The following is a 14,375-nucleotide window of genomic DNA, read 5'->3' as shown; positions in this document are numbered from 1 at the left end:
CCCCCCCCCCCCCCCCGCCCTTACTATTTTTCTCTTTTTAAAACCCCGAAAAAGATTATTGATTGTTTGGAGGGTATTAGGAGAAATTTCCTTTGGAATGGGAAAGGTGATAGTAAAAAGATCCATTGCATGGCTTGGAATACGGTGGTCATGCCCAAGAGAAAAGGAGGTCTAGGTATTGGGTGCCTTAGATCTTTAAACCTATCCCTCTTAGCTAAATGGACATGGAGGCTTAAAAAGGAAGGTAAAAATCTTTCGTTAAAATGTTAATTGCTTTGTGTGGACACTTATGCTACACAGAATTTCGGTGGCTTGCAACCTTGTTATAAGAAGTGTCTTTTTAGACTCATCCTTATGCAGGTTCTGTCAAAAGGAGGATGAAGAAGTTTGTCGTGTTTTTTTTTTCACTTGTGAGTATGCTATTGAGGTGTGTAAATGGTTTTGTTCATGGGTTGGTTTGCAAATTGGCATTCCTCATGATTTCTCTTCTCTTACCTCCACAATTAACTCCATGGGCATGGACAAGAAGTAGTACAAGTTAGTTTTGGCTTGATCATACTCGGTGTTGTGGTTTTTGTGGATTTCTAGAAACAATCTTCTCTACAAAAATCGAAAGTGCAATCCTATGACGATGGCGGATGAGATTCAACTTGCTTCTTATAATTGGATCAAACATAGAGCTAAATTTGATACGTTATGTTGGGTTTCCTTTCTTGTAACATTTAGTTTTCTCTAGCATTTTGTTAGTTCGTTTTAATATATTTCTGCCGTTATATATATATATATATATATATATATATATATATATATATATATATATATATATATATATATATATATATATATATACCTATCTAATAAAAGAATAGTTTTATTCTCCTTTTGACATGTGTCATCTTATTAAGCCTCCTAATTAATGCATATTTTATTCTCATTTTGTCATGTGTCATCATATTATATCTCCTAATTAATACATGACATTTGAAAACCTATTAATTCTCCATTTCAAATTTCAAATTTTAAATTTCTCAATCTAATTATATTAAATTAATAACATTATAATAAAAATTAAAATAAACTTAATACACATTATAAAGTGATATAATTTCACATATTTATTTAAATCAATGATTAAAATTTATATAACTAAAAAAATATCTCAATTAATAATTTATTTAAAATAATTGATTAATAATTTTTAGTTTTATTTTAAAAGTTTAAATAATTGTATAACTGTGGTTCCCACGGGTTATAAACTAATATATATATATATATATATATATATATATATATATATATATATATATATATATATCCCTTTTCTAATAAATAAATAAGTTTATTCTCCTATTGACAAGTGTCATTATATTATAACTCCTCATTAATATTATATGTCTCATATAATGTCACTTGTCAACATATTAATTATCTATTTGAAAATTTAAATTTCTCACCTTAATTACATTAAATTTTAATTCAAAATTTAAAATTTTTCACTTTAATTGTATTAAATTAATAACATTAGATTAACAAATAAAATAAAACTGATACAAATTATAAGATAATATAACTTCACGTATTTATTTAAATCAATGATTATAATTTGATATAACTAAAAAAATATATTTTAAATACAATTTTTTTTTAAAGTAAGTGATTAATAACTTTGATTTTTTAATATGAAAATTTAATTAATTTTATAATCGTGGTTCTCACGGGTTAAAAACTAGTATATATATAAAAGGACCAAATTGGTAATTTAATCTTATATATTTGAATTTTAATTGCGTCATACAACTGGAGGCGGCCATTAGAGCCGCCAGAAACTTCTAGCTTGTCCTTCTTCGCAAATCGTACCTACCCCTTCCTGTCTTCTTCATCTTTATTTCAGTACATTCGAATCCGGAAGGGAACTGCTCATTTCATTTTGGTGATTTTTGAATCAAATTACAGAAATTTGATACGCAGTTGTTCAAGATGTGGAACCGAACGTTCGGAAAAACCGAAACCGACGTGGAGTCGGGGTCGAGTGAACCGCTGTATCCGACGATGGTGGAGTCACCAGATCTCCGGTGGTCTTTCATCCGCAAGATATACACGATTGTCGCCATACAACTACTTCTTACAGCTGTTGTTGGTGCTATTGTCGTCTCTTATCATCCGATCGTCATTTTCCTCACTACCACGAGAGGCGGATTCGCTTGTTACATTCTTATCATAATTACTCCATTCATAAGTAAGTTCAAAGCAAAGTACTTCACTTTTTGTTTTCATTTGATTATTTTAGTAATCGATTGAATAGTTTTGCGTTGTTATGTTGTGTAGTTCTGTGCCCTTTGTCTTGCTATTATCAGCGGCATCCTGTGAATTATGTGCTGCTAGGGATCTTCACCATCGCCCTTGCTTTTGGTATTGGCTTGTCATGTGCTTTCACTAGCGGTGAGTTGAAATCAAACACTTGAATTTCTTTTTACCAGTTTATATGTTGTAGTAGATACACATACACTCAAAATCATGTGAAACAATTGCAGGGAAGGTGATTCTGGAAGCAGTGATTCTAACAGCTGTGGTGGTTGTGAGTCTGACTTTATTCACATTTTGGGCGGCAAAGAGAGGATCCGACTTCAATTTCTTGGGTCCTTTCTTATTTGGTGCTCTTATGGTGCTTATCGTATTCTCCATCATTCAGGTCTGTATCCCTCCCCCACAAATGGTGTTACATTACATGTTTTGGGTTCTAGTTGACCAATTTACTAAATTACTAGTCTATCCATGCAGATATTTTTCCCTATGGGAAAGATTGGAGTGATGATATATGCTGGTGTTTCTGCTATAGTCTTTTGTGGTTACATTGTGTATGACACCGATAATTTGATTAAACGATACTCATATGACGAATACATCTGGGCTGCTGTGGCTTTGTACCTTGATATCATCAATCTTTTCATTTCCTTGCTCACTATACTCAGAACCGTTGATAGATAAACACATACACACAAACATTTGGTATGAACTTGTTGAAAAAGACTTTGCTTCATTATTGTTGTAACATTTGAATATTGTTGATGAATTAGTTTGTTGTTGTAAGTTGTAAGGTTAGGAAGTAGTTGGACTTTGTGGTTTGTGAGAACACAACGGGGAATATTCTTTTTTCCCATGTCATAGAAAGGAAGAAATTTTAAGTTGAATATATGAATGAGTGCTGATTTGGTCTATGTTTGGTTTTGTTTTGTATAAACAAATAAAATTGACAAGAGAATATTTTGATTTAATAAAATGACAAGATAAAATAGAGGAATAGAATATTGTAATATTATATCTAGCCAAGGGCCCAAGGCCAATGTATGTTTGGTTTATGAAAATGTATCGATAACTATCAACTACCAACACCAACCAAACGTATATCATTAAATTCATTACACACCCCTATCAAATAAGCCTATAACTATAATTATAAACTCCCTAAACCTGCCAGCTATTAGCCATACTACACACACAGACCTTTACAATGTTTGTCGTCGTACAAAACAGCAAAACTAAGTAGTAGTAGGAGTAGGAGGACAGTGTCCCTAACTAACCTTAAAGGCTTAAACCTTATGGCCTTCGAGAGAGCTTCTTTTCAGCCACAATTGACAAAAGACGAGACACACCCTGAGTCCACATGTCGTATTCTCTTTGGTTCCTGCACTCAAACTCCACTACTCCACGAATGGTTGTCCTCAGCCCAAAGTAGCGCCGTTGCTCACTGCCTTCAAATAGGTGCCTCCCTGGCCACGCTGGCATGTTTTTGCAAACCTCCAAAACAACATCTACAAGATTTCACACATCACATCATCTTATTATGTTTCTTGTGTCTTTTTTATTCCCTATTAATTCTTAGGTGTAAACTCGATATTTATATACATAAAAATCTTTTTCTTTTCTAGATTATATAAATACAGTATAAAACTGTGTGAATGAAACTAAATAATCATTTTACCTTTCCATCCCAATGTTGAAAGTACGTTTGTTACTTTTTGCATTTGTCTCTCACAGGAAAAAAGTTTTGAAACCACAGTTTATTTTTTTCCTCTATTTACCAACTAATGTACTCTCATAATTCAAAAATATCATTTATCCAGAAAAATTAAAATCACTTACTTTTCTTCTTTTTCGTGATCGTAGAGCCAACGTGTTTGCTCTTCATCTTTAGCATTACTTCACCCGTTCGATGGATATAAACAGATACAATTTTCCAATGAAGATCACCTACATTAATCGTTCAAACATTAATTATTTATTTAAAATTTCACAAGTAAAGACAAGGTTTTCAATTATTACCATTACGTGTGCGTTTAAGAAGCTCGCTACCACGAGCAAGAAGCTCTTGGTTACAAATGCCAAGAAAGTTTTCTTCCGGAAGAAGCTCTTCACAGTATGCACTACTCTTTCCATGGCTTTTGCTTTCTTTCACTCCTCTATCAACCGGTATAACCGCTGCTATATTCCATACTTCCTTCAATGCACGCGCCTTCAAAGTCGCCGCACCACGCAAAGCTACAAATACACAAGTTTTCAATTCCTTAGTGGTTTGTAAAGTACAACTAAAACTCACAATGACAGGTTGTACTGTGTTTGACATGTATTAAACTGACACTGCTACTGTCATCTAAACAGTACCAGTGTCAGAGTATTGTCTGTTTACCTGTAGCAGCTGCGGCGGTGAGGGTTAATATATCACCATGGGACTTCACATTAACAGCGGAATTAACTGCCGCGATAAGATGTTCACGTTCAGCTCCCATGGCTTCAGCGGCCTCCACGCATTGGGCGGCAACCAAGGTGGCGGCAGAGGCCACAGCCATGTCGGTTTTCGCCATTTGTTCGTCTTTTCTGGAGGCTGAAGCTGCAGCGGTGGCGGCTGCGATGGTGGCCACAGCTGCCGCCACGCCGGCAACAGAAACCGCTGCGTGAAGTTGCGCGTTGTGAGCTCTGGTCTCTTCCTTTTTCTTCTCTCGCCGCTCTTTTAACCACCTTCCAACTGTTTTTCCGGCAGGGGTGCTGCTGCCGCCTGTGTAACCACCGCTACGTGCGTTGGCAAACAGGGGTTGTAACGAGTTGTTTGCTCGAAGATACTGCAATGAGATTGATGTTTAGAAATAATTATTTTATTTTTTAAACCTGTTTATATTATTTTAATTTGTATTATGAACAGTTGTGTTTATTAGTATTATATATGGAAAAGGTAAGTATTAAATTAGATTTGACATTCGAAACTCATTTTGTACTGTAGTTTGGAATGGCGATTGGCGAGTGACCCCATGAGTGACTTAAAGAACTGTTGAGAAAACAGAGGACAAGAAGACAACTGTGATAGATAACCCACAGTCTGTAAGAACAAAGCTAGAGGGTGACATAGGTTAAAAAAAGTAGGTCGTAGATTTCAGAGGGTTATTTTCTATTGTAAATTTTACCATATCCATAAAATTACTTTTATAAAACTCGTACATCGGATAAAAAAATTGTACATTGTTGACTATCTATTTATTTATTTGCGGAATCATTTGGGAACAATAAATTCTTGTTGATAAAAGAAGCATGAAAAAGAATAATGTTTCACCCCATTTTTTAACAGCTGTAAAATTACCAAAAACCCAGACAATCAAAGATTTATATGAAGACTTGTACTTCAAGCTGGTAAAACCGTACTTTTTCCCCAAATACAATTTCTATGTCAAATAGATTGCTATATATACTTTTTCACCAAAGGCAAGGTAAATTACCATTTTAGACTTTTAGTAGTCATTGACATTGATTTGTACCTACGATACATACTTTTTTTTATTTTGTTAAATAGTAATTTAGATATTATACAATGGTACCAAAGAAATGCACCCTTGTGCTATTTTATCTTTCCATGTAACATCTTTTTAACCATTTGACGCTAAACAAAAGTTATCGTTTTTTACAGTTTTAGTTTTATGTAAATCTTACATAGAATAGTAAAATTATAATTAATTTGTTATAAATCAACTGTTAAAATTTTACTTAAAAAAACTTAAAAACATATTATACAGAATATCTTGAAGTGTTTTTCAATTTAATCTCAACACAAATAATCAAAAACACCATTCACATTTGAAAATTTACTCTTGGGCATATCTGTAATTACATCATTTGAGAAAATTTACTTTTGGACATATCCGTGACTACATCAGCTAAATTAAATAAGATTTCACCAAATAGGAAAAAGGCACTTGCATTTATTTATCATTAAAACGATAAAAACCTATAAAAAGAATTTAAAGCCAACACCAAAAACACGAAGGGTAGTCTAAACTTGACCCTCACAGTTGGCTACTACTGGTGTCTTTTCGGGCCTTTATTAAACAAGATTCGCAAATCTTCTTATATTTCATTTTTGATGTCTTTCATCGTTCATTAAAAGATGTTATTGTCTTTTCCAAAGTAGAAAAAAATTAAATCCATGTACAACTTTAACTCTTGTTATTATCCATTCTACTTCAGTATTTCTACTCTCTTTAACACTATTTAGTATTTACCTTTACTAAAAAGGAAAGAACCGATTAATGATTGTGATAAGTTTTCAGTCCTTTTTTCTTGGATCCAACATGAATTGCAAGTCATGCATTATAAATTGTACACTGTGAAAAAGAGCAAAAAAAGGCTTAAGTTTCCTCTTTGCGTTAATGCTTTAGCGCTTTAGTACTTTACAGTTTACATACACATGTACCCCAAGCATTAAAGCTTATACGAATACAGCCTTGAGAAAGAAAAAGTAGGCATATTCTTTTCTTTGCTTATTTAAAGTGAAGTATTCTACTATGTATCTTTTACATAAAAAAAAACAGTGAGAGAGATCACTATATTGCTAATCCCCAGATCTTAGATGCTTCCATTGTTCTTGTTTTTGTCTTAATTTACTTAATTTAACGACAAAAAAGGCAAATTAATCCAGAACATCAACATCTGAGTATCTCACATAAATAATTAATCCTTTTTTTTGTTACTATTGTATATGCTTATCAGAAAGATTATCCAAGACGTATAAATAAACTGTAACTTCCGTTAACATGAAGGTAAAAAGAAAAGATGGGCAAAAGGGTTGTCGAGTAACGATAAAGTTAAAGTTTGAAGTAATAGCCGGCATCGGAGGTCCCTAGACCTAGAGTTACAGAGGGAAGGGGGGGGGGGGGGGGGGGGGGCTCACGTCATCCGCTGCCTTACTCTCTGATTTTTGTTCAGATTGGAAAGAAACCATCAGATCACAATAATTGTCTTGTCTTCCATATTACACTATTTAACAAAACAAATTCCAAACAATTTTTGGATTTTCAAGTCAAAAAGCAAAAACCGAGAGAGACAAGGGTTAAATTGAGAAATAGTAACCCAACAGATGAAAACACAATTCCTCAGTCGTCACTCATACTCGTACACACTACACACTATTTTTAAGTTTAAACATTTTTTTGGTGCCCTAAATTTCATAAATAGAAAAGATTGGAGGAGTTCTTTACCTTGACGACATCGTCGTAGTCATCGGAAGGGGAGATCGGAGGACTATCGGTTTCCTCCGTCAACGTCGCATTTAAAGGTCCACTGCTGTGTGACAGCCTCCCTGATGCTAATGGCGATATATCCTGTTATCCCCACATACCCCATCAATATTAATTACTCAACAATTCCTTAAAAATACTGTAGCTACACAAAATATACCAATGTTTCTTAGTAAACCAGCTTTATAATCATTCTGTCTACAATTTAAACGTAAAAGTAACAATTAAAATCGCCAAAATATAAACATTTTTCGAAAATAAACTAATATTAGACACCTCCTACTGGTTTTTTAGGGGAACTGCAAGGAAATCATATATGTCCAGTTGCATTTATATTTCAGTGGAGCAACATTTTTCTTTGATGTACAGACGAAAATAATAATGAAATCATAAGCACAAATAGCGTTAGAAAAATTAATCGCTATGATTTTTTGAAATCATAATCAGAAAATGATGTCTTATATTGTTTACTAGTTGATTACACATTTCCTCCTTAAACCACAAGATAAGAGCACTCTGTTTGATTTCTAAACGTTTGAAATACAGTAAGAGAGAACTCACGGACTGAGACATGATGCGTTCAAGCACTAGCTGAGAAGTGGCGGAGGACGCAAACGAGAACGTGTTTCCAGACAGTAATGCGGCTGCGGCTGAGGCCGACTCCTCCGCTGCCTCGACACCGGAGAAACGGTTGTTGTTTTCCGCCGCGGCGGCAACAGAGTTTGCACCGGTATTATCAGTATTAATACCAGATTTTGGAATCAATGGAGATAGCGGAGAGTGTAGAGTTTTAGAGACCTGGAGAGCAGCAGCACTCCATGATCTCGACAAGAACTCCATCGGCCTCCTTGGACTCTCCGGCAGCTGAAAACCGCCGCCACCATGATTCTGTTCCTGCCAAATAGTATCCATTTTTTAAGCAAAAGACAAAGGTTGATGATGAGGGGTTTTTTTGTTAATATTTGATTTTGGGCGTTTTTGCGCTCTTACCCTTTTACTCTTTTAGGAATTTATATAGAAGGCGCTTAAAGAAGCGGGTTGGATGCAATCGGGTCGGATCAAATGTTATTGGTTTTTTTTATTTTTTTTTGGTCAACATTTTCTCCCGTTTGAAAACCGAGCTTTCCCTTTCCGCAATTCGTTTTCATTGGTTAATGCAATGGGCCAACAAATTCAATGCACTTTGGAAGAAATGTCGACGTGTAATTCCTCGTGTTTTTATTAACTAAAATAACAACTGTTATTTCATTTAAAATAGATATTATCATATTTCCGTTCGAAAAAGTTATGACAATATTATTTTTGGATTTGCCAATTATCAAAGATATCTCTTTGGATGAATATAAGTCTCCCATTGCTCATGAAAGAATGAGACCTCAGGCGAGCTGGAACGACTCGACCAATCAGAACAATTTTGTCTTCGCTATATCTTTGAAAGAAAAAGTGAATAAGGTACTTTTAGCTAGCTATATTATATGTTAGGGTTATTGTTACTGTAGCCCAACAAAGTTACGTACAGGGTTATTGCTGAACATAGGTAGTGTGCAAGGCATATTGTTGCCAACTTTAGAAAAAAGATCTAGTGGTGTGCATTATGAAAACATGTTTTGAAAGGCAAGCAAGGCATCCACTGAGCCTTTATTCAATGCGGTCATGAAGGAGATTGAAGTGTTTAACCCTGCAGCCTTTGCTTATCTTATGGACACCAACCCCAAATCTTGGAGCAGAGCATTTTTTTTCAAAAGGGAAAGATGTGTGATGCAGTGGAGAATGGGTTATCTAAGAGCTTCAACAGTGTGATAAGAGATGCTAGGAAAAAGCCAATCATCACCATGTTAGAGGAAATTAAATTGTATGTTATGGAGAGAATATACAATTTAAAGATTAAAGGTAGTTCATGGCCTGATTTCCTTGCCCAACAATTACACTCCTTCTGAATCAATTAAAAAAAGCACAAAGGTACTTTCTAATCTCTAAACTCATAAATTAATATAATTACTTATGTTATGTCTACACTTAGGTATTGGCAGGTTTTACCAAGTGGTCTAAACCAATTTGAAACAAGAAACATGGCTGAGTCCTATGTTGTTGACCTGGACAAGAAGACTTGCACTTGTAGAGTGTGGCAACTTAATGGGTATGGATGTGTGCATTCAGTTGCAACTATATCATTCCTCAATAGAGATGTTGGTGGTTATGTTGATACAATGTTCTATGGAGCAGTCTACAAGAACACCTATAAGTATCCAATTCAGGGGATGAATGGTAGCAACATGTGGCCACCTACTCACTTCATACCACCTCTTCCACCAATGAATAGAAGAATTCCAGGTAGACTAAAGGTTAACAGAAGAAGAGATGCATCAGATAAGCTACCAAGGCACACTGTGTCTAAGGCAGGGAAAAAATATCATGTAGTGTTTGTAAAAATGTAGGGCATAACAAGGTCACATGTCCTCAAGCTGAAAGACCTCAAGTGCAAAAACATGAAGTTGGTAGGAGGCCCAAACTAAATGTTAAAAAAGGAAAACATGTGTCAATGGAAAAGGTGAAGCAGCAGGAGGGGTCAATGGAAAATATAAAGGTGAAGGAGCAGGAGCAGGAGGTGTCAATGAAGGGCAAAATGGTCAAGGAGCAAAATCAGTGCACGAATGGAAAAAAGGTCAAGGAGTAACAGTTGTTGCTGCTGGAAGGATATCTAAAAGAAAGAAATCACAGAGAATCATAAATATGAAACTTGCTAAGAGGGTGAAGGGCAAAGATGGGAAATGAGAAACAAGTGCAAACCCATTGGAGCTTAATGATTAGGATCTTATTTTGTTGTAGTTGTTATCTTTTAACTTGGTTGTGTTTGGTTGGATTTAAGTGTTAAGTTTGGTATTGGGATGTAGTAGGTTATTAAGTTTGGAATTGGACAAGTTGTTATGTTTTAACTTTGTTGTGTTTGGTTGGATTTAAGTGTTAACTTTGTTTAATTTGATTGTTCATATTTCGTACATACAAAACACATCAAACCCCAAATATAACCACTTCAATTAAACAAAGTACATTACAGATTACATAACAACTTAAAGGAAATAAAGTACATTACAAGTTTCAAAAGACATCAAAGTGCATTACAAGATACATAACAAACAAGTGGTCCAACTGACCTTCATTACAACTTGTACATGATTAAACAGAAAAAAATACCCAACTGCATACTAGGTAAACCTTCAACTTAAAGACCTCAGCTTGAAGCTTTTTGTTGGACTTATACAACCCATTTATGATAAAACCTTCATTGTTGCACTCCATTTCATCAACCTAAGCTATAAAACCTGAACGAGCATCCTGATTCCAACTATTTGCTTCAATTAAGACATCTTAAAAAAAGTAGGGTTAACACCAAAATTTGAATAAATGGTAAATTACCTTTTTCGGGCATGCATAAAAGGGCCTTCCTGGGTTACTGGTAGTACGAGATGTTCTTATTATAGCCTCAACTCCACATCCACATTCCATGTTCTTCATTATGTACCTTCACAGTGGAGAGTATTTGAAGAAGAAAACAATGTTCTAGAATGAATGCAAGAAGGTATATATGAAGGAGCGATACATAAAAAAGACTATATTACCCCCACTATTGCACTTTCAACGAATCCGTTCTATCAAAGTGAACTAATTCAGATCAAAAACAATAAGCAAAGAACATCAGACAACTTTACAAAACGCCTATCATTTTGATAGGTCTTTCATTAATCATTCGATTTCACTTACAAAATGCATGTCATTAAGACAGGACTTTTACATATTTCGCCAAAATAAACAGAAATACAAGAAAAAAATTAAAACACACGAACACTACATACTAATAACCTTCTTAACCATTAACCACCTTAGCTGCAGATCAACCCATCACCAAAGCTTAAAAAGGAAATGGAGCACAACAACCAGCAACAAGAGCATCCCCAACATCATGCCACCCAGAGCAACACCAACGAATTTAAACTTCTGATCATGGTCATCCAACTTGTGCTGGAGACTGATGTGGTTGATCCTGCAAACGATATACTTTTGTCCTAGCTGCTCCTTCAACCTTTTCATTTTAGTTTGGTTTTATGTAATCTTCGGACCACAATCACAGAAGATTGAGTGGAACACATTCTAGTTGATGTCTTCAGCAGAATTTAAAGAGTCGGGTGAAGGTGGTGGAGTCGACATTGTTGCTTTTTAAGGGTTCTTCCACAAGATTGTTTGCCCGAAAAGGGTAAACAAGTTTCAGATTTGTTTTACTTTAAACCCCACATGTGTATGTCCCCTTATAATTCGAGACTTATGCATGTGACTCAATCGAATCGACAGTGTAAGGTTGTTGGGGTGTTGGTGGACATTAAAGGCGATAGTTACTAATCTGCATGTGCCACCTTATGTGTCATTGACTCAATTCGGTATTGACTCAGTGGGTTAACTCATACGTATACATGGCAAGTGACGAGGTAGGTTAACCTGCTAAAATGGGTAAGATGACTTTCTCAATCGGTCGTTAACAAGTTTGAGCCCTTAAAACGCAAAGAATAATCACGAGGGACCATTTAAACCATTATACGTAACTTTGTTGGGCTAGAGTGACAATAACACTATATGTTATTATGTCCAAAATTGATCAATACAACAGAAGTGTGCCAAAGCAGCAAGACGAAGACACAAATTTAATCCCCAAATCAGTTATGCCACTAACCACTAACACTGACAACAAAAACTTTTGATCTCGATCATACATGGATATCCTAAAAGATGACTAGTGTTGGCGATGATATATAAACAATTCGCAGATTAAACCAAAGAATGAAAACAAAAACAATATTATAAAAAGTTTACTCTTCAATAAATCATGGATCTAATTAGAATAACTCATATCAACAGTTACAACCATATTGTGTTTTAGAACGACATTTCACTTTGGGTTTCAAGAGCCGCCACTTAAAGTTGATCTATACAGAAAGATAACAACTATTAGCCATCCAACTAATAAACAACACACAACTCTCATTTCCCTTGAGATTCATGATCATACATGTATGAGTGGCAGCAGGTGTGAGGGTTCTCACGAGGTTTTGCTTTAAAGGGTTAGACAATATCATTTTTAATATGTGCATAGTTACAGCTCCAGAGCCTTTTTTTTCTATGACAAGTTGGATTTTCTTAAAATATGTATTTATCATTATCCATGTATATGCAAACCATTTTTAAGGAGAGGAGTGAAATAAAGTTGAAACAAAGGAGAAAAAAATAATGATTTTCCATTTTTTATTGGAAGGAAATGGAAAGAAGAGAAAATATTATTATTGGTATTTTTTTCTCCTGATTATCCTCCCAATGGACAGGTTTAGAGAGAAAGTAAGCATGTCCCAAATAGAATCTCAACTACAAATATGTATCGATGTCATTAAAACCACCAACATCCTCAACTCTTTGGACGAGAGACATATTTTTCAACTCTTGACATCATTGCACTATAGGTATTCAGACTTTGGTAAATAAGTTGGTAGATTTTGGGTCTAAGGATATTAATAGTAACTTGGATAGTGTTAGGATATTGTTTTGTATATATATTTTTCAAAATCTGTGATTTCGACCCTATTAGGGTATCACGAAATCTGATTTGGATAATCCAAGAATAATCAATTTGAAATTCATATTTCTTTCAAATATGAAACACAAAATGTCAGAATGTACATGTTGTATTGTGTTTTAAGATAGACACTTTGCATGCAAAGAGAAGAATATGAATTCTAATTATAAACTTGGTAACATTTGCATGCAAATACTGTAACGCTCTAAAAATCCAAGCCAATTTAAACTTTTCAAAAACCACCCAGTTTTATTAAGTTATTACAAAAAGGTTTTCAATACATTTATTATTAAAGTATTCCTAGAACAATATCATAAAACAAGAACATGAGGAGCGGTACGATCACGCCTTCGCCTTGCCACGGTCTCCTGAAGTACCTGAAAAACATCGAACCACAACTGTAAGCCCGGAAGCTTAGTGAGATACCCCCAAAATACTAACCACATATACCACGCATAACATATCATAACCGAACAGAACAGCCATGCACTTCGGGTCTACTGTGTGACTGGTCTGCCGCATCGGGCCTTCAGTCCACCTGGTCCACCCTCCGAGTCTAGCCATATCCATCGAGTCTGCAGTGTGGTTGGTCCGCCCGCACTGGGACTTCAACCCACCTGGTCCACTCTCTGAGTCTACAGTATGACTGGTCCGCCCGCACCGGGCCTTCAGTCGGCCTGGTCCACTCTCCGAGCCTCGGCACGTCTGGTCCGCCCTCGTGGGGCCTACAGCTTATCCGGACCGCTCGCTGGGACTTCGGGATAACCGATCCGCCCTGGGTATGTTGGCCTACAGCACAAAGCAGGACCCGCCTCAACCCAACCCCAGTCCAACAACCATGTACACATAAACATACAATCATATAACAATCAGCATCCAATCAAACCGATCTAGCAGATCACATAACATAACATCATCCTAACCAGGATACCAACCTAACCGGTCACTAGCATAGCATCATCCTATATACTAGGATACCGACCTTAACCAGGTCTCTAACATATACCATCCTAACTACCAGGATGCAAACATAGCAAAGCAATAACATAACAACGATACCCGGATTACAATCCGATAAAGGGTCGGCCTTGGTGCCTTAGACCCTGTTGATATAGTGAGGATAACTCACCTCGCCACAGATGACTGAAAATATAAAATCACGCTGCTCCAACCTCCGACACGAACTCCACCACTGATTAATACCA

General features: G+C 35.6%; 2 protein-coding genes across 2 annotated transcripts; one reads left to right on the top strand and one right to left on the bottom strand.

Moving 5' to 3' along the window:
• The first annotated feature begins 1,798 nt into the window (after nucleotides 1–1,798).
• On the top strand, nucleotides 1,799–3,215 carry LOC111921891 (protein LIFEGUARD 2). The gene is made up of 4 exons (XM_023917463.3): nucleotides 1,799–2,236; nucleotides 2,326–2,439; nucleotides 2,532–2,689; nucleotides 2,779–3,215. Exons 1-4 carry the CDS (start codon nucleotides 1,978–1,980, stop codon nucleotides 2,983–2,985), a joined length of 738 nt encoding a protein of 245 aa, XP_023773231.1. The 5' UTR covers nucleotides 1,799–1,977; the 3' UTR covers nucleotides 2,986–3,215.
• A 75-nt stretch (nucleotides 3,216–3,290) lies between these two features.
• On the bottom strand, nucleotides 3,291–8,542 carry LOC111921893 (VAN3-binding protein). Its single transcript, XM_052766944.1, has 6 exons — nucleotides 8,118–8,542; nucleotides 7,518–7,640; nucleotides 4,685–5,114; nucleotides 4,321–4,536; nucleotides 4,141–4,248; nucleotides 3,291–3,809 (listed from the first exon to the last, which is right to left on the bottom strand). The coding sequence occupies exons 1-6, from the start codon at nucleotides 8,466–8,468 to the stop codon at nucleotides 3,595–3,597; spliced, it is 1,443 nt and encodes a 480-aa protein (XP_052622904.1). The 5' UTR covers nucleotides 8,469–8,542; the 3' UTR covers nucleotides 3,291–3,594.
• Between the last annotated feature and the right edge of the window lie 5,833 nt (nucleotides 8,543–14,375).

The sequence above is a fragment of the Lactuca sativa genome, chromosome 8 (assembly GCF_002870075.4).
Source record: "Lactuca sativa cultivar Salinas chromosome 8, Lsat_Salinas_v11, whole genome shotgun sequence".
Lineage (NCBI taxonomy): Eukaryota > Viridiplantae > Streptophyta > Magnoliopsida > Asterales > Asteraceae > Lactuca > Lactuca sativa.
Note: the sequence above shows the minus strand (reverse complement) of the source record. Positions and strands in the feature narration are given on the sequence as shown.

Bases quoted from the DNA above. Each gene is read 5' to 3' on its own strand.
- LOC111921893 (XM_052766944.1), bottom strand. From the start codon at position 8,468: ATGGATACTATTTGGCAGGAACAGAATCATGGTGGCGGCGGTTTTCAG. The intron at 7,641-8,117 runs GTGAGTTCTCTC...TGGGGATAACAG, and splicing joins AACGCATCATGTCTCAGTCC to GATATATCGCCATTAGCATC. The intron at 4,537-4,684 runs GTAAACAGACAA...GTGTATTTGTAG, and splicing joins CACCGCCGCAGCTGCTACAG to CTTTGCGTGGTGCGGCGACT.
- LOC111921891 (XM_023917463.3), top strand. From the start codon at position 1,978: ATGTGGAACCGAACGTTCGGAAAAACCGAAACCGACGTGGAGTCGGGG. The intron at 2,440-2,531 runs GTGAGTTGAAAT...AAACAATTGCAG, and splicing joins GTCATGTGCTTTCACTAGCG to GGAAGGTGATTCTGGAAGCA. The intron at 2,690-2,778 runs GTCTGTATCCCT...CTATCCATGCAG, and splicing joins TCGTATTCTCCATCATTCAG to ATATTTTTCCCTATGGGAAA.